Source organism: Oncorhynchus masou, chromosome 30 (assembly GCF_036934945.1).
Source record: "Oncorhynchus masou masou isolate Uvic2021 chromosome 30, UVic_Omas_1.1, whole genome shotgun sequence".
NCBI lineage: Eukaryota > Metazoa > Chordata > Actinopteri > Salmoniformes > Salmonidae > Oncorhynchus > Oncorhynchus masou.
Genome location: NC_088241.1, coordinates 3,283,134 through 3,308,016, shown reverse-complemented (window position 1 = coordinate 3,308,016; position 24,883 = coordinate 3,283,134). Strand labels below are relative to the sequence as shown.

Below are 24,883 nucleotides of genomic sequence, written 5' to 3'. Positions count from 1 at the left end.
CAGATTTGGGGTCGCCGTTCCGGACCCGTAGTCTGGTTGTCGTCCAGACTGGAAGATCTGGGCAGTAACTTAGGCAGATGTTAACAACGCACACACACTCGTGAAATATAGATAATTACATTCATGCCCCAATGAGCGGTGTTGTGGCACTAAGTGATGGTTGTATGAGGACTTTGTTTATGGCTCTATCACTTCCTAAGTGTCAAAGGAACTGAACCGAAAAGGAATGAAAGCATAAACAAAAGATATACAAAATATATTTCTCACACAAAAATCATCTAATTGGACTGTATTCTATATATTATGGCATTGTCTCATTGTCTCTAATGCCATATCTAGGGTTTTATAACTTGGTGTGTTGCTTAGGCACTATCCTAAGTTGATAACTATATAATAAGTTTACAGCTGTCAGGCACTAGTTTTTGGGCAGTCTACAGGGATGACCTATGGACTTCTGGGAAGAAAACTGGTGAGTGCTGTAGAGTTAAAGGCCTAGAAGTAAATGTTCAACTTTACTAAGGCTGGTATTTTGCTCTGACCCTTAAGTGATCCTAGCATAAATCCTAATTGGATGTTCCGTTGTGCATGTGCGTTTATGCTTACACAAGCGCACATGTCAAGGGAGGAAAACCAAGTATCCTGGCAGATTACAACTTGTTCAGAATGAGTCTGACGTAGTCAGGTAATTTTCAGGTCAATGCCTGGAGGTCAGTCAGAATTGGTGTCGAGGGAGTCTGTAGTAGTTTTTACTACAAGTCACTGTGTCTTCCACTATTGTAGTGGTAATAGGTACGAAGTCTATTTCATAGCTACGTTATCCACGGAGGAGCTAACCTCACGACGGAAGTACTCTAAGTATTAGACCAGTCGTACGTGGTGTGATCATGGTTAATGATTCAAATTATTTTCCTCCTGAATGGCGGATTCTATTTATTAGTGACGTGTGTTAACCATTGGAAGAGTGCACTGGAGATTCCCTTCCACGTGTTGCACTCGGAGTGACTCCTACGCCGCTGTTGTCAAGGGTAATTTGATTGGTTAGATCTCTAACCTTCTTACTGATTGTAGCTAGACTGACTGTCGCTGGTATTGGTACTGGTGCTCAAAGGGACCAGTTATCCTACCGATTTATTCTGAAATATTATACTACTGGAACACATGATTGGAGCCTTTTACTAGTTGTATTGTAGTTGAACCTACACATGGCAAGGAATGATTATTGTTGCCATTTGTTTTGGAGGTGGACAAGTCCACTGGACTTCCTTTACGACCAGTGTGGCACACCTCAGTACTATCTTAGATGTGTTCTAAGATAATCCCCGTCTAGGGGCCTGTCTGCTCCTCACTGTTCTCATAGGGGAGTTTACAACTAGATTTGATTTATGCTCTGGCGGCCTCGTACGTTGTTGTCCGTAGTCTCGACCCCCCCCCTCCCCACCGGCCTCAATGAGGCTCATCATGGGTCTGGGCTACTATTCCCTATCTTTGTGTCTCCGGACCCCCCCACCAGCGGGTGGTGTTGGTGTCTGAGGAGCAAACGAAAAAGTTGGACCCTATGTACGAGTTCTCAGCGGCCGCGTTGTTATGAGGATGGCTGTAACCTTTCAACCAAATCTCCTGGTGTTTGTGCTTCAAAACGCTCAGTGGCTGTCGAGGTCTGTCAGTCACCATCGCGTCCGCGTGGAGCAACCTCTTCAGTACCTGCGAACTGAGACGAGGATATCGGTCTGTGATATCGCAAAGTGTTTCACCAGTGGGAGTCATCGGGTCAGTTGCTGGACTGATGCCATTAGTATCATTGTAAGGGGTGACAGTCCCCAACAAAGTGGATGGTGTGTCATCAGAAGCAGAGTATACTCTGCGCATCAATGTTTTTCTTGCTGAGACGGCTGCAGTGCTTGCGGAAGTGTCCGAAGGGCAAGAGGAGTTAATCTCAACTACCGTATTGCACGACTGCAAGGAGGAGGGAAGTTGCGTATTCACAGAGACAGCTGGCTCGAAATCATGAAAAGAATGGTCAATCAAGTTGGCTGATGGAATGTGTCGAGATATCGTAATGTCTCCTTGGATCGGATTCTGCCCCAAGAGGTTTTTAAACATTTTTTTCCCAAGGGGTGCTTTCGACAGATACCCCTCGTGAATGACTGCGTTGCAGATAGCGTTAGGGGAAGACAGTGTGGTCAGTGGAGGAGGCATGGTGGCCTGTGACCATACCTGGTTGGTTTTCCAATCCATTAATGGGAGTAACCGATCCATCAAGTCTGCTCCAAGTAGCAGGGTTACAGTTTCATACACAGGGTGAACGAGCAATACGTCCTTGAAGTGTAGTTTCAGCATGACTCTCAATGTGAGAGGCGAGGTAGTCTGAGTGACCCCTCGAAGTGTAGTGTCGCATCGTTCCACTTTTAACCAACCTTTAGTTGGCTTCAAAGCCATTTTGAGATTATCAAACAATGTTTGAGAGATGAGTGATATTGTCGCACCCGAATCAATTAGCTCATGACAAATTAAGCAGTCCTCCAGGACTGTTTCCAGGTATTGCCCTTTAGATTTGTGGTTAGTGGACATATTCCCCACAAAGTGTAGTGGTCGTTCGCAACGACGTGATGTGTCATTTCTGTTCAAGGTGGAAGCAGATAGACTTTTCCGATTTTGAGTGGGCTTGGCTTTAATGAAGCGTTTGACTTTTTTCTTCGCAACCTTTGTATCAGAGTCTATAGACAAAGCCCGGGGGCTTGTTTCTTGATCAAGCGGGCCCTGGATAGGGTCTCGAGTGAGAGCGGGAGAAATTTTAATTTTAACGTCCTTGCTATGGGTGTTAATTCCTGCGGACCCTGTGTCCGGTAATTCCCTGTCTAGTCCTTGTGACATTTGTTTAAAAGGTAACAGGACTACCATGCCTGTTTCAGTGAGTAGGCCAAAGTAAGCTGAACGAAGCCTATGATAGTAAGCTTGTGGGTGTTCGTTCCGAGCTTGTTTGACAGTGTTAGCCAGTAAGCGATCGTGTTTGCGAGTCGCAGAACCACTGAATTCTAATTTCAAAGCTGTGGCAAGTTTAGTGTAGTCATTTAGCACGTGTTGCTGTTGTAGACGAATGAACCTTGTCACGTGTCTATTCCACATTCGCTTCAACAGGTAAACCCTGTCAGAACCTGTAGCGTTCGGGTAGCCATCCAACGAGTCCTCAATGTCAGCTAGGAACGTCTCAGTATCGTTTGGCTGACCTGGAACGGGGTCAAAGGTGGGGAAATTCTTGATGAGTTTGTCAAGGTATTCTGCGCCAAGCGGGCGGAAAGGGTTGGCTTCATCCTGTGGAGAGATTGGGGCCGAAAGGCCAAGAGTAGAAGCCAAACCTTGTTGTTGCTGGCCAAGAGGCGCAATATTACTCAGTGCCGAATGGCCAAGAGGAGAAGACTGAGGGGCACATGAGGGAGGCAATGTCTGAAACCTATCATTATCATACTCTTGTGAGTACAGGGCTCCGTTTGCTTGGTTTCGTAGTCACGCTGTAGAGCGTGACCATTCTGAACTTCCTCCAGATGGTACCTAAGGGTGTTATTCTGCTGCATTGCAGAGTCCACTTGAGCGCTGAGAGTACTGATTTTGAACATGTGAGTGTCACACTTGCTCCTTCCGGGCTCAAACTTATCTGTCATGGCTTGCAGATAGAGGTCTTGAGTACGGAGCGAGAGATTCAGTGATGAGATTTTCTCCACTTGCTTAGAAATCAATATTTCCATCTTCATCACCTGAGTTCTCTCATCATTCATTTGGTCAGCGACCTGAATGAGTTCTGCTGATTTGCCATCCAACTTTGTCATTGTGTTCATTAACTGATCGTCTTTGGTCTGCAGTGCTTTGAGTAGAACCGTGTTACTTTGAGTAAGGTTTAACTAAACTGCATGCATGTTATCAAGTGCTCCTGTTTCTAGATAACTCTTCAGATTTATCTAGTCTGGCGTGAACATCATTGTATTTAGTTTAGGCTAAATCAAGTTATTCCTGTAGCATATGATTTTGTTCCTGTAGAAGACGATTTTGTTGAAGAGTTTGTGCTTGTTCATCGTCATACGTTTTTGCAATTACATTTAATTGTTCAGTTTTCAAGTGCAGTTCCATAGCTAGCAGAATTTTTCCCTTTTTGGCATTTGTCATTGTTTTCCTGGTTCTCTCCACCTGTCCCTTTATGTCTCCCATTACCTGCTCATGCTTCAGCTGTGCACTGCGGTATTGGACAGATGCCATTCTTGGGTGGCAAGACATCAGGGCTAGACTGGAGAGAACCTTTACGAGGCCTGTGCCCGATGGTTGATTTTGGAAAGCGTTGTTGTCTGCTTTTCCACTAATGGCATAATTAGGGTTGGTATCGCTGATGAGATCAGAGATCAATCCATTTGCGGGTGGAGGTTCACTAGTTAGCGGGCGAGTGGGGACTACCTCTGGTAGCTTGCACATTATTAGAACATTTTGAAAGGAAAAATGTTTTTCCTAATTTTCCAAAGTTTGGTTTTGGAATATATTGGAAGCTGCAAAGACGCTTTTAATCTATTTATAGATGAATGAATCGTAAGTACAGGACAGTACTGTGAAAGTTGGACATGAATGAATTTGCAAAAGCAAATTGAATTAATCAATGATAATGATTAATCAAACCTGGATAGGCTATCTGTGTCATGTCTTGTTATGTCTGTTCCTGTCCTTTCTCTTCACTCTGTCTCTCTCTGCTGGTCTTTTTAGGTTACCTTCTCTGTCTCTCATTCTTCAGCTGTTCTACATCTCCCCTAACTAGCTCATTCACTCTTTCTCACCTGTTCTCTCTTCCCCCTCTGATTAGGTCTCTATTTCTCTCTCTGTTCCTGCTACTTTCAGTGTCTGATTCTTGTTTGTGTTTTTGATGCCAGAAGCAAGCTGTCGTCTCGTTTGCTTCCACCTTGTCCTATCCTGTCGGAGTCTGCCTGGCAGGTGCATCCTGCACTATACTACGTTCTTTTTGTTCCATTGTCAACGTTGGAAGAGGATTTATGCCATTCCTGTTTTTTATTAAAGAACTCTGTTTTCTGTTAAAACCGCTTTTGGGTCTTCACTCAAGTACGTAACAGAAGAATCAGACCAAGAATGGACCCAGCGGCTCCGGACCCTTTTCACTCCGCCGTCGAGATCCAGGGAGCGATGCTAGGCAGACACGAGGAGGAATTGTCTGCTGCTCGACATGCCGTTGAGACCCTGGCCGTCCAAGTCTCCGACCTCACAAGACAGGTTCACCAACTCCACCTCGATCCACCGCCCACTTCCAGGGTTTCCGAGTCTCCGGAGCCCAGGATCAACAACCCGCCCTGTTACTCTGGGGAGCCCACTGAGTGCCGCTCATTCCTCACTCAGTGTGATGTGGTGTTCTCTCTCCAGCCCAACACTTACTCCAGGAGCGCAGCCCGCATCGCCTACGTCATTTCTCTCCTTACCGGACGGGCGCGTGAGTGGGGCACGGCAATCTGGGAGGCGAGGGCTGAGTGTATTAACCAGTTTCAGGACTTTAAGGAGGAGATGATACGGGTCTTTGACCGTTCTGTTTTTGGGGAGGAGGCTTCCAGGGCCCTGTCTTCCCTATGTCAGGGGAATCGATCCATAACGGATTATTCTATTGAGTTTCGCACTCTCGCTGCCTCTAGTGACTGGAACGAGCCGGCTTTGCTCGCTCGTTTTCTGGAGGGTCTCCTCGTCGAGGTTAAGGATGAGATCCTCTCCCGGGAGGTTCCTTCCAGTCTGGACTCCTTAATAGCCCTCGCTATTCGCATAGAGCGACGGTTTGATCTTCGTCGCCGAGCTCGTGGAAAGGAGCTCGCGTTCTCCGTTGCTCCCTCTCCACATCACTGCCACCTGCCGCATCACTGCCACCCTCCTCCGCCGGCTCGGATGCTGAGCCTATGCAGCTGGGGGTATCCGCATCTCGGCCAAGGAGAAGGAACGGAGAATCACCAATCGCCTCTGTCTCTACTGCGGCTCCGCTGGTCATTTTGTCACCTCATGTCCAGTAAAAGCCAGAGCTCATCAGTAAGGGGAGGGCTACTGGTGAGCGCAACTACTCAGGCCTCTCCTTCTGGATCACGCACTACCTTTCCGGTCCATCTCCGCTGGCCCGGTTCATCTGCTTCCTGCAGTGCCTTGATAGACTCTGGGGCGGAGGGCTGTTTTATGGACGAGACCTGGGCTCGGGAACATGACATTCCTCTCAGACAGTTAGGGAGCCCACGGCCTTGTTCGCTTTAGATGGTAGTTCTCTCCCCAAGATTCAGCGTGAGACGCTGCCTTTAACCCTCACTGTCTCTGGTAATCATAGCGAAACCATTTCTTTTTTAATTTTTCGTTCACCTTTTACACCTGTTGTTTTGGGTCATCCCTGGCTAGTGCGCCATAACCCTTCTATTAATTGGTCTAGTAATACTATCCTATCCTGGAATGTTTCTTGTCATGTGACCTGTTTAATGTCTGCTATCCCTCCTGTTTCCTCTGTCTCTTCTTCACAGGAGGAGCCTGGCGATTTGACAGGGGTGCCGGAGGAGTATCACGATCTGCGCACGGTGTTCAGTCATTCCAAGGCCACTTCTCTCCCTCCACACCGGTCGTATGACTGTAGTATTGATCTCCTTCCGGGAACTACTCCCCCGGGGTAGATTATACTCTCTGTCGGCTCCCGAACGTAAGGCTCTCGAGGATTATTTGTCGGTTTCGCTCGACGCCGGTACCATAGTCTCCTCCTCCTCTCCCGCCGGAGCGGGGTTTTTTTGTTCAGAAGAAGGACGGGTCCCTGCGCCCATGCGTGGATTATCGAGGGCTGAATGACATAACAGTTAAGAATCGTTATCCGCTTCCTCTTATGTCTTCAGCCTTCGAGATCCTGCAGGGAGCCAGGTTTTTCACCAAATTGGACCTTCGTAACGCCTACCATCTCGTGCGCATCAGGGAGGGGGACGAGTGGAAGACGGCGTTTAACACTCCGTTAGGGCACTTTGAATACCGGGTTCTTCCTTTCGGCCTCGTTAACGCTCCAGCTGTCTTTCAGGCACTAGTTAACGACGTCCTGAGAGACATGCTGAACATTTTTGTTTTCGATTACATGGACGATATCCTGATTTTTTCACCGTCTCTCTCGATTCATGTTCAGCAGGTGCGACGCGTCCTCCAGCGCCTTTTGGAGAACTGTCTTTATGTGAAGGCTGAGAAGTGCACTTTTCATGCCGCCTCTGTCCCTTTTCTCGGTTCCGTTATTTCCGCTGAGGGCATTAAGATGGATCCCGCTAAGGTCCAGGCTGTCATTGATTGGCCCGTTCCTAAGTCACGCGTCGAGCTGCAGCGCTTTCTGGGCTTCGCTAATTTCTATCGTCGTTTCATCCGTAATTTCGGTCAGGTGGCAGCTCCCCTCACAGCCCTTACTTCTGTTAAGACGTGCTTTAAGTGGTCCGTTTCCGCCCAGGGAGCTTTTGATCTTCTTAAGAATCGTTTTACATCCGCACCTATTCTTGTTACACCTGACATCTCTAGTCAGTTTGTTGTTGAGGTTGACGCGTCAGAGGTGGGCGTGGGAGCCATTCTTTCTCAGCGCTCTCTCTCTGACGGCAAGGTCCATCCTTGCGCGTTTTTCTCTCATCGCTTATCGCCGTCAGAACGTAACTATGATGTTGGTAATCGCGAACTGCTCGCCATCCGCTTAGCCCTAGGCGAATGGCGACAGTGGTTGGAGGGGGCGACCGTTCCTTTTGTCGTTTGGACTGACCATAGGAACCTTGAGTACATCCGTTCAGCCAAACGACTTAATGCGCGTCAGGCTCGTTGGGCTCTGTTTTTCGCTCGTTTCGAGTTTGTTATTTCTTATCGTCCGGGCTCAAAAACACCAAGCCTGATGCTTTATCTCGTCTCTTCAGTTCTTCTGAGGTCTCCACCGACCCCGAGGGGATTCTCCCTGAAGGGCGTGTTGTCGGGTTGACTGTCTGGGGAATTGAGAGGCAGGTAAAGCAAGCACTCGCTCACACTCCGTCGCCGCGAGCTTGTCCTAGGAACCTTCTGTTCGTTCCCGTTCCTACTCGTCCGGCCGTTCTTCAGTGGGCCCACTCTGCCAAGTTAGCCGGCCACCCCGGCGTTCGGGGTACGCTCGCTTCCATTCGCCAGCGTTTCTGGTGGCCCACTCGGGAACGTGACGCGCGTCGATTTGTCGCCGCTTGTTCGGTCTGCGCGCAGACTAAATCTGGGAACTCTCCTCCTGCCGGCCGTCTCAGACCGCTTCCCATTCCCTCTCGACCGTGGTCTCACATCGCTTTAGATTTCATCACCGGACTGCCTTCATCAGCGGGTAAGACAGTTATTCTTACGGTTGTCGATAGATTCTCTAAGGCGGCTCATTTCATTCCTCTCGCTAAGCTCCCTTCTGCTAAGGAGACGGCTCAGATCATTATCGAGAATGTTTTCCGAATTCATGGCCTTCCATCTGACGTCGTTTCCGACAGAGGCCCGCAGTTCACGTCTCAATTTTGGAGGGAGTTTTGCCGTTTGATTGGGGCTTCCGTCAGTCTCTCGTCCGGCTTTCATCCCCAGTCTAACGGTCAAGCCGAACGGGCCAATCAGACTGTTGGTCGCATTTTTACGCAGTCTTTCTTTTCGTAACCCTGCGTCTTGGTCAGAACAGCTCCCCTGGGCAGAGTACGCCCACAACTCGCTTCCCTCGTCTGCTACCGGTCTATCTCCTTTTCAGAGTAGCCTCGGGTACCAGCCTCCGCTGTTCTCATCTCAGCTCGCCGAGTCCTGCGTCCCCTCCGCTCAGGCTTTTGTCCAGCGTTGCGAGCGCACCTGGAAGGGGGTCAGGTCGGCACTTTGCCGTAATAGGGCGCAGACTGTGAGGGCCGCTAATAAGCGTAGGACCAAGAGTCCTAGATATTGTTGCGGTCAGAGAGTATGGCTCTCCACTCAGAACCTTCCCCTTAAGACAGCTTCTCGCAAGTTGGCCCCGCGGTTCATTGGTCCGTTCCGTATTTCCCAGGTCATTAATCCTGTCGCAGTGCGACTTCTTCTCCCGCGCTATCTTCGTCGCGTTCACCCGGTCTTCCATGTCTCCTGTGTTAAGCCCGTTCTTCGCGCCCCCGCTCGTCCCTCCCCCCCCATCCTTGTCGAGGGCGCACCCATCTACAGGGTTCGTAAGATTTTGGACATGCGCCCTCGGGGCCGTGGTCATCAGTACCTAGTGGATTGGGAGGGGTACGGTCCTGAGGAGAGGAGTTGGGTTCCCTCTCGGGACGTGCTGGACCGTTCGCTGATCGATGATTTCCTCCGTTGCCGCCAGGTTTCCTCCTCGAGTGCGCCAGGAGGCGCTCGGTGAGTGGGGGGGGTACTGTCATGTCTTGTTATGTCTGTTCCTGTCCTTTCTCTTCACTCTGTCTCTCTCTGCTGGTCTTTTTAGGTTACCTTCTCTGTCTCTCATTCTTCAGCTGTTCTACATCTTCCCTAACTAGCTCATTCACTCTTTCTCACCTGTTCTCTCTTCCCCCTCTGATTAGGTCTCTATTTCTCTCTCTGTTCCTGCTACTTTCAGTGTCTGATTCTTGTTTGTGTTTTTGATGCCAGAAGCAAGCTGTCGTCTCGTTTGCTTCCACCTTGTCCTATCCTGTCGGAGTCTGCCTGGCAGGTGCATCCTGCACTATACTACGTTCTTTTTGTTCCATTGTCAACGTTGGAAGAGGATTTATGCCATTCCTGTTTTTTATTAAAGAACTCTGTTTTCTGTTAAAACCGCTTTTGGGTCTTCACTCAAGTACGTAACAATCTGGGAATTAAACTTTAAATTAACCTGGGAAGTTGGTTCATCTAGGTTACTATTGCAAAGCTTAAAGTGTCTCATTTAACTGGAAGAACCTAGAAATGTCACGACTTCTACCGACGGTAACTCCTCTCCCTGTTCGGGCGGCGCTCGGCGTCGCCGGCTTACTAGCCGCTACCGATCCCTTTTTCCTTTTCTAGTTGTTTTGTCTGTGTTCCTTTTCACACCTGGTTTCAATTGCGTTTATTTCTGTGTGTATATAGGGCACCTGTTACCAGCCTTAATTCGTGCAGGATTAGACTTTTGTGTATTGCGCTCAATTGTATTTGATGTTTGTTGTTTTCACTATTACGCACGTGTATGTAAAGTGTCGGAACTGTGTTTGTTACTCCGTGCGTTTGCACGAGTTTCTGAGTATTCGAGAGCGTAGTTTTTTTGGGGGATTTTTGTCTGTGCCATTTTTGTATTGGTGGACTATATTATTAAACACGCTTCTCAGACATCCCTGCTCTCCTGCGCCTGACTCCTACACCTCTCACCGAGACGCATTGTATCACAAGAAAGGTATGTTCAACAATTAAAATAAATTAATTGAATGAGACGATAATACCCAAGCAATTGAAATTGCTGGATTATCATAAAGATAATGTTAGGTACATTTACCACTATGGTACACTTTCCCCTCAGGCCACAGCCATATGGGATTCTCGCTGGAGGTGGGACTGATTGATCGTGCTTTGCAGAAGCAGATTTTACTGATTGATCAAATTTAATGAATAATAAAACCTGTATAGGCTATCTGGGAATTAAACTTTAAATTCACCTGGGAACTTGGTTCATCTAGGATACTATTGCAAAGTTTAAGGTGTCTCATTTAATTGGAAGAACCTAGAAAGGTATGTCCGACAATTTAAATAAATAAATTGAATGAGACCCAAGCAATTGAGATTGATGGATTATTTTAACGTGATCCACGTTTGGATTTCCAACCCTTCTTTTAAGAGATTCACCACCACAGGAATTGCTTTGTTCCTCAGGAATTTACGACGTCTCTCTGACCACAGCAACCTAGTTGAAGGAGGGAAGGGGGAGGCAGGGAGAGGGGGATGGGGCTTGCTATACCCAAAGAGGCCAACATCATGACACTAATAAAATTTTTGATTTGATTTTGATTTACAGCCCCGTCGATGAGAATGGGGGCCTGCTCAGCCCTCCTTTTCCTGTAGTCCACAATCATCTCCTTTGTCTTGATTAAGTTGAGGGATAGGTTGTTATTCTGGCACCACCCAGCTAGGTCTCTGACCTCCTCCCTATAGGCTGTCTCGTCATTGTTGGTCACCAGGCCTACCACTGTTGTGACATCTGCAAACTTAATGATGGTGTTGGAGTTGTGCCTGGCCATGCAGTCGTAGGTGGACAGGGTGTACAGGAGGGGACTGAGCACGCACCCCTGAGGGACTCCAGTGTTGAGGATCAGCGTGGCAGATGTGTTGCTACCTACCCTCACCACCTGGGGGCGGCCCGTCAGGAAGTCCAGGATCCAGTTGCAGAGGGAGTGTTTCTGGGATAATGATGTTAATGTGAGCCATGACCAGCCTTTCAAAGCACTTCATGGCTACAGACATGAGTGCTACAGGTCTGTAGTCATTTAGGCAGGTCACCTTAGTGCTCTTGGGCACAGGGACTATGGTGGTCTGCTTGAAACATGTTGGTATCTGCCAGTTGGTCAGCACATTCCCGGAGCACACTTCCTGGTAATCCGTCTGGCCCAGGGGCCTTGTGAATGTTGACCTGTTTAAAAGTCTTACTCACGTCGGCTATGGAGAGCATGATCACACAGTCGTCTGGAACAGCTGATGCTCTCATGCATGCTTCAGTGTTGCTTGCCTCGAAGCGAGCATAGAAGTGATTTAGTGGTAGGCTCGTGTCACTGGGCAGCTCGCGTCTGTGCTTCCCTTTGTAGTCTGTAATAGTTTGCAGGCCCTGCCACATCTGACGAGCGTCGGAGCCGGTGTAGTATGATTCAATCTTAGTCCTGTATTGGCACTTAGCTTGTTTGATGGTTCGTCTGTGGATATAGCAGGATTTCTTATAAGCTTCCGGGTTAGAGTCCCGCACCTTGAAAGAGGCAGCTCTAAACTTTAGCTCAGTGAGAATGTTGCCTGTAATCCATGGCTTCTGGTTGGGGTATGTACAGTCACTGTGGGGACGATGTCCTCGATGCACTTATTGATAAAGCCAGTGACTGATGTGGTGTACTCCTCAAGGCCATCGGAAGAATCCCATAACATATTCATATTCCAGTCTGTGCTAGCAAAACTGTCCTGTAGTTTAGCATCTTCTTCATTTGACCACTTTCTTTTATAGACTGAGTCACTGGTGCTTCCTGCTTTAATTTTAGCTGGTAAGCCAGAATCAGGAGTGTATAATTATGGTCAGATTTGTCAAATGGAGGGCGAGGGAGAGCTTTGTACGCGTCTCTGTGTGTGGAATAAAGGTGATCTAGAATTTTTTTCCCCTCTGGTTGCGCATTTAACATGCTGATAGAAATTAGGTCAAATGGATTTAAGTTTCCCTGCATAAAAGTTCCAGGCCACTAGGAGCGCTGCCTCTGGGTGAGCGGTTTCCTGTTTTCTTATTTCCTGATACAGCTGACTGAGTGAGGTCTTAGTGCCCGTCTGTGGTGGTATATAAACAGCCACGAAAAAAATAGATGAAAACTCTCTTGGCAAATAGTGTGGTCTACAGCTTGTCATGAGATACTCTACTTCAGGCCATGATGTTTCAGATCCAACTCTAGAACAATATTTGTGTTTTATTGTGGTTTGGTTCAAGGCAACGGAAAGAGAATGTACATGTAAGCAGTTTGGGTCTTGAACCAGTATGTGCTGTTTTAACATGCTGACAACAGCACTGTGATATTTACCTAATAAAGTTCTTTATATCTGTCTTTGTCCAGTACGGAGGCATTCAGCCCTGAGCGGGGGGCGAGGGAGGGGGCCACCAAGGTCATGATCGTGGTGACGGACGGAGAGTCACATGATGGGGAGGAGCTACCCGACGCTCTGGAGGAGTGTGAGAAGAGAAACATAACCAGATATGCAATCGCTGTGAGTACACACACATGCACACGCACACACACACACTGTTTCATAGAGCACATGAATGTGGCATGTCTGCTACACCACAAAACTCGCTAACCAATATGGCAGACAGTCTCACCAACCAACCCCACTCCTGAAATAGCTGTATTGAAACAGCTTTTCCACCATACCACCTCACATACCCTGCATAACGTGAGAGCTAGCCATCCTGCCCATTCAGCCTCAAACTGGCCTGAAATAATGCCTGTGGTTTTTAAAATAGCCCCAGCAAATCACTAACTGAACCCCTCTGGCTCCTTAAAATAACCCAGTGGGTATCAACAGTTATGTCTTCCTGCCCCACCCCACCCCCCTAACACACACACACACACACACACACACACACACACACATGCACACACACCATCAAGTGTCGAGTGATGTGGTTTTGGTGGTGTGGTGGAACAGACTCCAGTGGCTGAGTAGTCGGAGACTCTTCCCCAGCCCACAATATAAACACTGGGACCTGCAGGGCCACTGTCACCAGAGGAACCACAATATAAACACTGGGACCTGCAGGGCCACTGTCACCAGAGGAACCACAATATAAACACTGGGACCTGCAGAGCCACTGTCACCAGAGGAACCACAATATAAACACTGGGACCTGCAGGGCCACTGTCACCAGAGGAACCTCAATATAAACACTGGGACCTGCAGGGCCACTGTCACCAGAGGAACCACAATATAAACACTGGGACCTGCAGGGCCACTGTCACCAGAGGAACCACAATATAAACACTGGGACCTGCAGGGCCACTGTCACCAGAGGAACCACAATATAAACACTGGGACCTGCAGGGCCACTGTCACCAGAGGAACCACAATATAAACACTGGGACCTGCAGAGCCACTGTCACCAGAGGAACCACAATATAAACACTGGGACCTGCAGGGCCACTGTCACCAGAGGAACCACAATATAAACACTGGGACCTGCAGGGCCACTGTCACCAGAGGAACCACAATATAAACACTGGGACCTGCAGGGCCACTGTCACCAGAGGAACCACAATATAAACACTGGGACCTGCAGAGCCACTGTCACCAGAGGAACCACAATATAAACACTGTGACCTGCAGGGCCACTGTCACCAGTGGAACCACAATATAAACACTGGGACCTGCAGGGCCACTGTCACCAGAGGAGCCACAATATAAACACTGGGACCTGCAGGGCCACTGTCACCAGAGGAACCACAATATAAACACTGGGACCTGCAGGGCCACTGTCACCAGAGGAACCACAATATAAACACTGGGACCTGCAGGGCCACTGTCACCAGAGGAACCACAATATAAACACTGGGACCTGCAGGGCCACTGTCACCAGAGGAACCACAATATAAACACTGGGACCTGCAGAGCCACTGTCACCAGAGGAACCACAATATAAACACTGGGACCTGCAGAGCCACTGTCACCAGAGGAACCACAATATAAACACTGTGACCTGCAGGGCCACTGTCACCAGAGGAACCACAATATAAACACTGGGACCTGCAGAGCCACTGTCACCAGAGGAACCACAATATAAACACTGTGACCTGCAGGGCCACTGTCACCAGAGGAACCACAATATAAACACTGGGACCTGCAGGGCCACTGTCACCAGAGGAACCACACGAGAGAGAGAGAGAGAGAGAGAGAGAGAGAGAGACTTTGACTTTTGGTCTTTCTTTATTGAAATATTCTCAATTCATTTAAAACTCACCCCCCCCCCTCCTAAAATAAAAAATAAAAATATATCCTGTACTGCATACATGTACCATACTCATCTTTCCATCTACCACATGATACAAATCACCACAAAAACACAAAAACCCTCTCCTACAACCGTATATCCAAATCATCTTCCCCAGCAATACAGACAGCCCCCCCAACACACCATATCTCCTCAAACATCTCCACACATTTGATCATTTTATAGAACTCAAACTCAACCCTAAGCCGCGCAGAGACCATCCCATTAAACAGTAGTAAAGGGTCTGTTATCCCCCCACCTTTGACCCTGTTCCTCCTTGTTAGCCAAATAGCTAACTTTGCCTGAGCAAACAAAAAATTCAACAAAACACATTTTTCTTTCTCCTTACTCGAATACCTGTATCCCATTATAAACATCCCAACAGCAAAAACCACCCCCAACCTGTCACACAGACATTCCAACAGAGACATTAATGGCATTAACCTGGTGCACACAGAAAACACATGAATTACAGTTTCTATCATTTGACAGAAAGGACACCCCTGCCCAATTCCCGGATCAACCCGTGCCAACCAGCTGTTAGTGGCCAGGGCTCCATGAAGAACCCTCCACTGGAGGTCCCCTGACCTCTTTGGTACTGGGGGTTTGTAGAGCGCCCTCCATCTAAAACCCACCATACTCTCCGCCCCACATACCCCCTGCCACTGATGTGCCTTCACTCCTGTTAGGCTTCTAATGTTCCTTACCTTAACGCAGAGGTTGTAGAGGGCTTTACCTCCCACATCCTCAAACTCCCCCAGGCTCGGAGTGTTAAAATCTAACAAGTCCTCCAGACCCCCTTGCCAGTCCCCAGTCTCTGCCGTCACCTGCAGTGGCGGGAACATTGGTGGCCCCTCTCCCTTTGGCCTCTCAAACACCCCCTTACCGGCTCAGACAGTGCCTCCTGGACCTCCTCCAGGAATCTCTCCAGCAGCCTAAGAGACGTTATTCCTGTTTGTTGCGCCAAGATCTCCGGGGTTTTCCACCCCTCCTCTCCCAGCAGTCTCAGGTCACCCAGCCTTTGTAAACCCCCTGCCATCAGTTGCCTCTGCAGGGTGGCCGACTGAACCGATCTCAAAGGGATGGCTGGGTTGTGGAAGATAGGCTCCTCCCACACCCACTGCCCAGGCTCCACTCCCCCTTCTCGTGTGGGCCTTAGCAGCTGCCAGGCCCTCAGCACCGCAGAGTAAAACTCTGAGAGACCTGCTGTACTCAGCCTCTCCAGCTTCATGAGGAACAGCTGCCGGTCCAACCCTAATCCGCCAGCTCTCCTCAGCAGCGCGCATGCTGGTTCCCTCCAGCCAACATCAGTGTGGTACAGCAGTCTCTGCACCGCCTTTAGTCGGAAAGCAGCCATCCTGCTCTCCAGTTCCACCAGGCCCTGTCCTCCTTCGTGGACGGTCATGTACAAAACTGCTGCCTTCAGCCAGTGATGTCCCGACCAAAAGAAGTCCACCAGCTTGCGTTGCAGGTCTGCAAGCAGACCGGCGGGGGGATGAGGACAGCCAGTTTATGCCATAAGGAAGATGCCACCAGGTTGTTGATTATCAGCACCCTCCCTCTATATGACACTTGGGACAGGAGCCACCTCCACCTGGCCAGTCTTGACACCACTGCCTGTGACAGCCCCTCCCAGTTCTTGCTGACCCACCTCTCCGAGCCCAGGTACACCCCCAACACTTTAAGCCCTTCACAACCCCACTGCAAACCCCCTGGAAGCAGAGGAGGAGCCCTATCCCCCCATGCCCCACATAACAGAGCTTTGCTCTTTCCCCAGTTTACCTTAGCTGATGAAGCTCCCTCGTACACCTTCAGACTGGTCTCTAGTTCCTGCATATCTTGCCCATCCCTGACCATCACAGAAACATCATCTGCATATGCTGAGACTGCTATTCCTGTCACCACATCCATGCCTGTCCAGCACACTCCCTGCAGTCTCCTGCGTAGCAGTCCTAAAAAAGGCTCAATGGCTAGTGTGTACAGCTGCCCAGATAGAGGGCATCCTTGTCTAATGCCCCGTCTCACCCAGACTGGCCTACTGAGCCCCCCTCCCACCTTAACCATACATGACGCCCCAGCATACAACAGCTTCACACAGGTCACAAAACTCTTCCCAAACCCAAACACAGACATCACATTAAACAGATACTCATGATCCACTCTATCAAAAGCCTTCTCTTGATCTAAAGAGACCAGTCCAAAGTTCACATTAGAACCTCTCGACAAGTCCAACATGTCCCTAATCAAGAACAAGTTGTCCGTGATTGAGCGTCCCGGTACACAATATGTCTGGTCCTTGTGTATTATAGAGTCCAGATGGGACTTCAGTCTGTTAGAGAGGACCTTGGCAAAAATCTTGTAGTCCGCACAGAGTAATGCCACAGGCCTCCAGTTCTTAAGTTCACACAAGTCCCTTTTTTGGGCAGGAGAGTCAGAGCCGCCCGACGGCAGCTCATCGGCAACTCTCCTACCCCGACGCATTCTCGCAACACGCAAAAGAAATCCTGTCCAATTGTTCCCCAGAATTTTTTGTAAAATTCCACTGGAAGTCCATCGACCCCGGGTGCACGACCGGGGGACATCTGGCTTACTGCCTCTGCCAGTTCATGTGACAACAGAGGAATGTCCATTTCATCCCTCTGTGCCCGAGAGAGCTTAGGGAGTCCTGTGAACAAGACCTGAGCACACATAGGATCACACATTTCTGCCCTATACAATTCAGTATAAAACTCCACAGTCCGCTCCCGCATCTCCCCCACCACAGAGGTCACCCGCCCATCAGACAGCCGTAGACAATGCATACCCTTGGCTTCACTGCTCTGTCTTTCCAAACCAAAGAAGAAGGAGCTGGGAGCATCCATCTCCTTGAGCATGGAGAACCTAGCTCTTACAAGTGCTCCCTTTGCTTTAACCTGGAAAAAACTGCCCAGGTCCCTACGTAATTCGGCTAAGTTAGCCTGGAGGCCTACATTGCCTTGCCCCACCATCTCTACCTCCATCTCACTAATACACCGCTCTAGTTCCCCCAATACTCTCCTGGCCTCTGAGGATGAGAGAGCTGTGTACTGTTGACAGAAAAGCCGAATTTGCACTTTCCCCACATCCCACCATTGACTCAGAGACTCATACTCCTCTCTTCGCTGCCCCCATCTTTCCCAAAAAGTCTGGAAACCTGAGCAAAAAGTGGCATCTTGTAAGAGCTTTACATTGAACTTCCAATAAGATGCCTGCCGGGGCCCTGGTGAAATAGACAGCCGAGCCATGGTTATGTGGTGATCCGAAAACCCCACTGGGAGAATGGTAGCACCCAGCAGCCTATTGCTCTGATTCCTGGACATGTAAAAACGATCAAGTCGAGCTGCACTCACCCTAGCCCCAAAACCTTCACCCACGTATACTGTCTTGTGTTTGGATGTTTAGTTCTCCAAACATCCACTAGGTCAAACTGATTAAAGATGTCCCTTAACACTCCCACTGACACTGAATGAGGCTCTTCCCCATTTCTGTCTTTTGTAAAATCCATTGTACAGTTCCAGTCACCTCCGATCACCAGCGTCTCCTCAGGCGCTACTTGTGAGAGTTCCTGTCTAAGACTCCCAAATAGAACCCCTCTTTCTCTCCCTGTGTTAGGCGCATACACATTTATAAAGACAAAACACATGTTGTTAATTTCTGCTTTAACAACAAGCAACCTACCCCTACACACCTCCTTTGAGGAGCAAATTTTTACAGCCAGACCCGGTGCAAAAAGGACTGCCACACCTGCACTAAGATTTGTCCCATGGCTCAACACACTTGCCCCTTTCCACCAGAGCCCCCAATCAACTTCATTCACTACATCACTATGCGTCTCCTGCAGAAACAACACCTGTACTTTTTTTTGTTTTACATATTCACCCAACACACTCCTCTTTCCCGCATCTCTGGCGCCATTTATATTGAGCGAGCCTACCCGAAGAGTCTCCATAAGAATTGGGAGAAAAGCAAGCAGAGAAATAGACCAATAGCAAAGCTCAAAAAGCCCCAGTGTCAGTAAGAAATTAAACATTTAAACAGTGTCTGAAGGTAAACCTTTACGCACTGTTGTGACCCACTTCCTCAACCTAAACCGTTTCCTGGGTGAGAGGACACCATGCCCCTCATTTCTCATAGCATGTTGTACTGATCTTACAAACTTTCTAGGATCAGGAAAAAAAGCCTCAAGATTAACTTTTTTCCCCTTAGTCTCATTCAGGAACCGTGTCAGTTCCCTCAACGTGTACTTAGACCCCTCTGGTTGACTAGCTGTCAGCTCCGGGCCAATTGAAGAGGAGTCTGAAAAAAATAACTCCTCATCTTCTTCCTCAGACTCACTTTCCTCCTCTTCTCTATCTCCCACCCTGACCACCTGCCCTTTCTCTCTGGTTAGGGCCTCACCCACAGCAACAGGCAACATTTCCATGGTGCCTTTGTTCACACCCTTTTTCCTTTTCCTCTTGACACCCTCCTCCTCCCCCCCTAATCTCTTACACTTCCCCACTATACTCTCCTCATCCACTAGAATACCCTGACTAGACGCAGTATCCTCTGCACCACCCTCCATAGCATGACTAGGGCCAGCCTCAGCTACACCACCCTCCATAGCATGACTAGGGCCAGCCTCAGCTATACCACCCTCCATAGCATGACTAGACCCAGCATCATCTGCACCACCCTCCATAGCATGACTAGGGCCAGCCTCAGCTACACCACCCTCCATAGCATGTCTAGGCCCAGCCTCAGCTACCCCACCATCTCTAGCCTGACTAGACCCAGCCTCTGCTTCTCCACCATCTCTAGCCTGACTAGACCCAGCCTCCACTACCCTACCATCTCTAGCCTGACTAGACCCAGCCTCTGCTTCTCCACCATCTCTAGCCTGACTAGACCCAGCCTCATCTACACCACCATCTCTAGACTGACTAGGCCCAGCCTCTGCTGTCTGCATCTCCTTACCCCCTGCATTTTGACCTCGATTTCCCCCACTTGCGCTTGTACCCTCACCTTTTCTATGGCCTTTATGTGGGCACGCAAAGCTCTTGTGCCCCAAATCCCCACATTCAAAACACCGTAGACTATCTGTGCTGGCAAAACCTGCATAGAGCCCCTCCCCATGCCTCACTTTAAAATGCACATTTAGCTGTTGCTCATTATTGTTCAGAAACATAAACACTTGCCTCCTGAACGAAACAACGTGCTTAACGGCATCTGCCTGAAAACCTGCTGACAGTACACGGAAACCGCTAGCAAACTTACCAAAACGACTCAGCTCTTTCCTAATTTGATCATCCGTAATAAACGGAGGCAAATTTGCCACTACAACTCTTGTTGAAGGGGTAGAGAGGTGAAATTGACACCAACACATCCCTTACAAATATTCCGCTAGCAATTAGCCTACCGACCAAATTAGCCCTTTTCATGAACACAACCACAGCTTTGTTCATTCTAGAAGCAGAATGTATAAACTCAGCTCCTACCTGTTCACCGACCGCGAGCAGAACCTCCTCCACCTTAACTCCGTTCTCAGGAACACACCTGAATCCATGCTGTATCGACAGCGTCTCCTCCGCGCTAGGCTGAGAAGCCATTGCTCACACTACACCTTCCAACCCCCAGGAAAGTTACTCTGTCCTCTTCCACCCTAACTTTGAAAAGAAAAACTTTGGATACCGCTAAAAACAAATATTGCATTAACCCTCCACCATAGAAAATAACATGTAAAGAAAAGAATCAAGAAAGTTAGTTAGGATAGAGCTTTCCACACCAAACACTCAAACTCCAAAAACACCCAGCATGGAGAGAGAGAGAGAGAGAGAGAGAGAGAGAGAGAGAGAGAGAGAGAGAGAGAGAGAGAGAGAGAGAGAGAGAGAGAGAGAGAGAGAGAGAGAGAGAGAGAGAGAGAGAGAGAGAGAGAGAGAGAGAGAGAGAGAGAGAGAGAGAGAGAGAGAGAGAGAGAGAGAGAGAGAGGACTTCCACAAAGCTGTGAACAATCTGAGAGACAAGGCAAGAAGGGCCCTCTATGTCATCAAAAGGAACATAAAATGTAACATACTAATTAGGATCTGGCTAAGGTCTGGGCGCCGGTCGCCAACCAAGAATTCACGAAATGGGACAAACACCAATTTGAGACTGCATGCAAAGTTCTGCAAAATATATTTTGTGTACAACCTAAAACACCAAATAATGCATGCAGAGCAGAATTAGGCCGATACCCACTAATGATCAAAATCCAGAAAAGAGCCGTTAAATTCTGCATCCACCTAAAAGGAAGCGATTCCCAAACCTTCCATAACAAAGCCATCACCAACAGAGAGATGAACCTGGAGAAGAGTCCCCTAAGCAAGCTGGTCCTGGGGCTCTGTTCACAAACACATCCCACAGAGCACCAGGACAGCAACACAATTAGACCCAACCAAATCATGAGAAAACAAAAAAATTATTACTTTACACATTGGAAAGAATTTACAAAAAACAGAGCTAACTCGAATGCTATTTGAGTACACAGTGGCAGAATACCTTACCACTGTGACTGACCCAAACTTAAGGAAAACTCTGACTATGTCCAGACTTAGTGAGCATAGCATTTAGACAAACTCCCATATATGTTTGGTGAAATACCACAGTGTGCATCTCAGTAGCAAGATTTGTGACCTGTTGCCAAAAAAAGGGCAACCAGTGAAGAACAAGCACCATTGTAAATACAACCCATATTTATGTTTATTTATTTTCTCTGTAAGCATATGTGTCGCACACCAATAAAACCCCTTAAATTAAATTGATTTGAAGAGAGAGCGAGAGAGAGAGAGAGAGAGAGAGAATCTCCAGGGTCTTGATGCTGAAACGTGGTTTCACTGTGACGGCTACAATGTTTTGATGTTGTTGCTCTCTGTCCTGCTGCCAATGTGTGTAGGACAGAAAACAGCCCTTTGGGGAGAGCAGAGCAACAACCTCTCTAAAATAACAGCCTGAGTGGTGTTTTATACATCAGCCTGCCTGCCTGCCGACTCACACAGAATTTATAGTCAACAAGTGGAGGGGTCAAAGGGTGTGTGTTTGTCTGTTTGTGAGTTTGTTTGTGTGCATGTGCCTGTGCAACTGTGTGTATACATGTGCATATACATTTGCAGTAGCTATAACTTCACTGTATGTTTTGAATAGTTAACAAGCTACCTCCCGCTGTCTGTATTTCTGTCCTCCCTCTCCGTTCGTGACTCTGAGGACAAACCAGCAGCAGCTGACAAGACCAACGGAATTCATCTGCTTCTATAAGATATCCATGTATTCATTTATAGTGTAGGATTCCTTCACATTAAACCCTTCCTTCCTTCCTTCCTTCCTGCCCTCCCTCCCTTCATCCATCCCTCCTTCCCTTCATCCATCCCTCCATCCCTCCCTCTCTCCCTCCCTTCATCCATCCTTCAATCCCTCCCTCCCTTCCTCCTTCCCTCTCTCCATCCCTTACCTTCCTCCTTCCCTCTCTCCCTCCCTTCATCCTTCATCCCTCCCTCCCTTCCTCCATCTCTCCCCCCCTCCATTCCTCCATCCATCCCTCCTTCCCTCCCTCCCCTTTGAAAACAGAGAATTTCCTTATTTAAGATGGCAGCCAGAGTGACAGGGAAGGATTGTTGGGATTGGGTTTCTGGGGAGGAATGTGCTCCTTACTGCAGTTTTTAGGCTATTCTGTATTACAGACTACTAACTGTAGCTGTTACTATAGCCTCCTCACACTAGAGAGCCCTACCACACCAGTCATCTCTCTCCCCCTGTCTGGACCAATTCTTTCATTTCACGGTTTGCTAGAGCAGTATTTCCCAAACATTTTAGCTGACTCCATTTTTAGACACTCCCTTATTAAGACCCTACGTGCATTATCTGTTGTTTTTTTTGTCTTTTAAGGGTTGTCTCTCTGTGGTTGTCCTTGATTCAGGTTATGTCCTCTACTGTACTGTACGGGGTTGGTGTTGGCAGCTCTCTCTCTGTCCTCTCAGATTGTCCTGACTCAGTAATATCTCTCCCTCTATATAAATGTTCTCTGTCCCTGTGAAACATGGAGGAGTTATTGGCGGAAGACGTAGAGAATATGTCTGTTAACGTTATCTCTCGCTCTCCCTTTCACTTTTTCTGTCCCTTACATTTAACCCCTTTTTTCTCTCCCTTTTGTTGTTCTACCCTTCACTTTAACCCCTTTCTCCCTCTCCTTTCTCTCTTCCTCTCTCTTCCTCTCTCTTTCCCTCTCTTCCCCCTCTCTCTTCCTCTCTCTTTCCCTCTCTCCCTCCCGCTTTATCTCTCCCCCCTCGCTTTCCTCATCCCTTTCTCTCTCCCTCCCCCTTTATCTCTCCCCCTCTCTTTCCTCATCCCTTTCTCTCTCCCTCCCCCTTTATCTCTCCCCCCTCTCTTTCCTCATCCCTTTCTCTCTCCCTCCCCTTTATCTCTCCCCCTCTCTTTCCTCATCCCTTTCTCTCTCCCTCCCCCTTTATCTCTCCCCCTCTCTTTCCTCATCCCTTTCTCTCTCCCTCCCCTTTATCTCTCCCCCTCTCTTTCCTCATCCCTTTCTCTCTCCCTCCCCCTTTATCTCTCCCCCTCTCTTTCCTCATCCCTTTCTCTCTCCCTCCCCCTTTATCTCTCCCCCCTCTCTTTCCTCATCCCTTTCTCTCTCCCTCCCCCTTTATCTCTCCCCCCTCTCTTTCCTCATCCCTTTCTCTCTCCCTCCCCCTTTATCTCTCCCCCTCTCTTTCCTCATCCCTTTCTCTCTCCCTCCCCCTTTATCTCTCCCCCTCTCTTTCCTCATCCCTTTCTCTCTCCCTCCCCCTTTATCTCTCCTCCCTCTCTTTCCTCATCCCTTTCTCTCTCCCTCCCCTTTATCTCTCCCCCTCTCTTTCCTCATCCCTTTCTCTCTCCCTCCCCCTTTATCTCTCCCCCCTCTCTTTCCTCATCCCTTTCTCTCTCCCTCCCCCTTTATCTCTCCCCCTCTCTTTTCTCATCCCTTTTCTCTCCCTCCCCCTTTATCTCTCCCCCTCTCTTTCCTCATCCCTTTCTCTCTCCCTCCCCTTTATCTCTCCCCCTCTCTTTCCTCATCCCTTTCTCTCTCCCTCCCCCTTTATCTCTCCCCCTCTCTTTCCTCATCCCTTTCTCTCTCCCTCCCCCTTTATCTCTCCCCCTCTCTTTCCTCATCCCTTTCTCTCTCTCTCCCCCTTTATCTCTCCCCCTCTCTTTCCTCATCCCTTTCTCTCTCCCTCCCCCTTTATCTCTCCTCCCTCTCTTTCCTCATCCCTTTCTCTCTCCCTCCCCCTTTATCTCTCCCCCCTCTCTTTCATCATCCCTTTCTCTCTCCCTCCCCCTTTATCTCTCCCCCTCTCTTTCCTCATCCCTTTCTCTCTCCCTCCCCTTTATCTCTCCTCCCTCTCTTCCTCATCCCTTTCTCTCTCCCTCCCCCTTTATCTCTCCCCCTCTCTTTCCTCATCCCTTTCTCTCTCCCTCCCCCTTTATCTCTCCCCCTCTCTTTCCTCATCCCTTTCTCTCTCCCTCCCCCTTTATCTCTCCCCCTCTCTTTCCTCATCCCTTTCTCTCTCCCTCCCCCTTTATCTCTCCCCCTCTCTTTCCTCATCCCTTTCTCTCTCCCTCCCCCTTTATCTCTCCTCCCTCTCTTTCCTCATCCCTTTCTCTCTCCCTCCCCCTTTATCTCTCCCCCTCTCTTTCCTCATCCCTTTCTCTCTCCCTCCCCCTTTATCTCTCCCCCCTCTCTTTCCTCATCCCTTTCTCTCTCCCTCCCCCTTTATCTCTCCTCCCTCTCTTTCCTCATCCCTTTCTCTCTCCCTTCCCCTTTATCTCTCCCCCCTCTCTTTCCTCATCCCTTTCTCTCTCCCTCCTCCTTTATCTCTCCCCCTCTCTTTCCTCATCCCTTTCTCTCTCCCTCCCCCTTTATCTCTCCCCCCTCTCTTTCCTCATCCCTTTCTCTCTCCCTCCCCCTTTATCTCTCCCCCTCTCTTTCCTCATCCCTTTCTCTCTCCCTCCCCCTTTATCTCTCCCCCTCTCTTTCCTCATCCCTTTCTCTCTCCCTCCCCTTTATCTCTCCCCCCTCTCTTTCCCCATCCCTTTCTCTCTCCCTCCCCCTTTATCTCTCCCCCCTCTCTTTCCTCATCCCTTTCTCTCTCCCTCCCCCTTTATCTCTCCCCCCTCTCT

General features: G+C 48.8%; 1 protein-coding gene across 1 annotated transcript in view; it reads left to right on the top strand.

Moving 5' to 3' along the window:
* LOC135521806 (integrin alpha-10-like) overlaps positions 1-24,883 on the top strand; it is a 98,757-nt gene that overhangs the window by 42,924 nt on the left and 30,950 nt on the right. Inside the window, exon 8 of the mRNA XM_064947542.1 lies at positions 12,759-12,909. Coding sequence (XP_064803614.1) covers positions 12,759-12,909 — 151 coding nt within the window. The remainder of the gene's footprint in view (positions 1-12,758; positions 12,910-24,883) is intronic.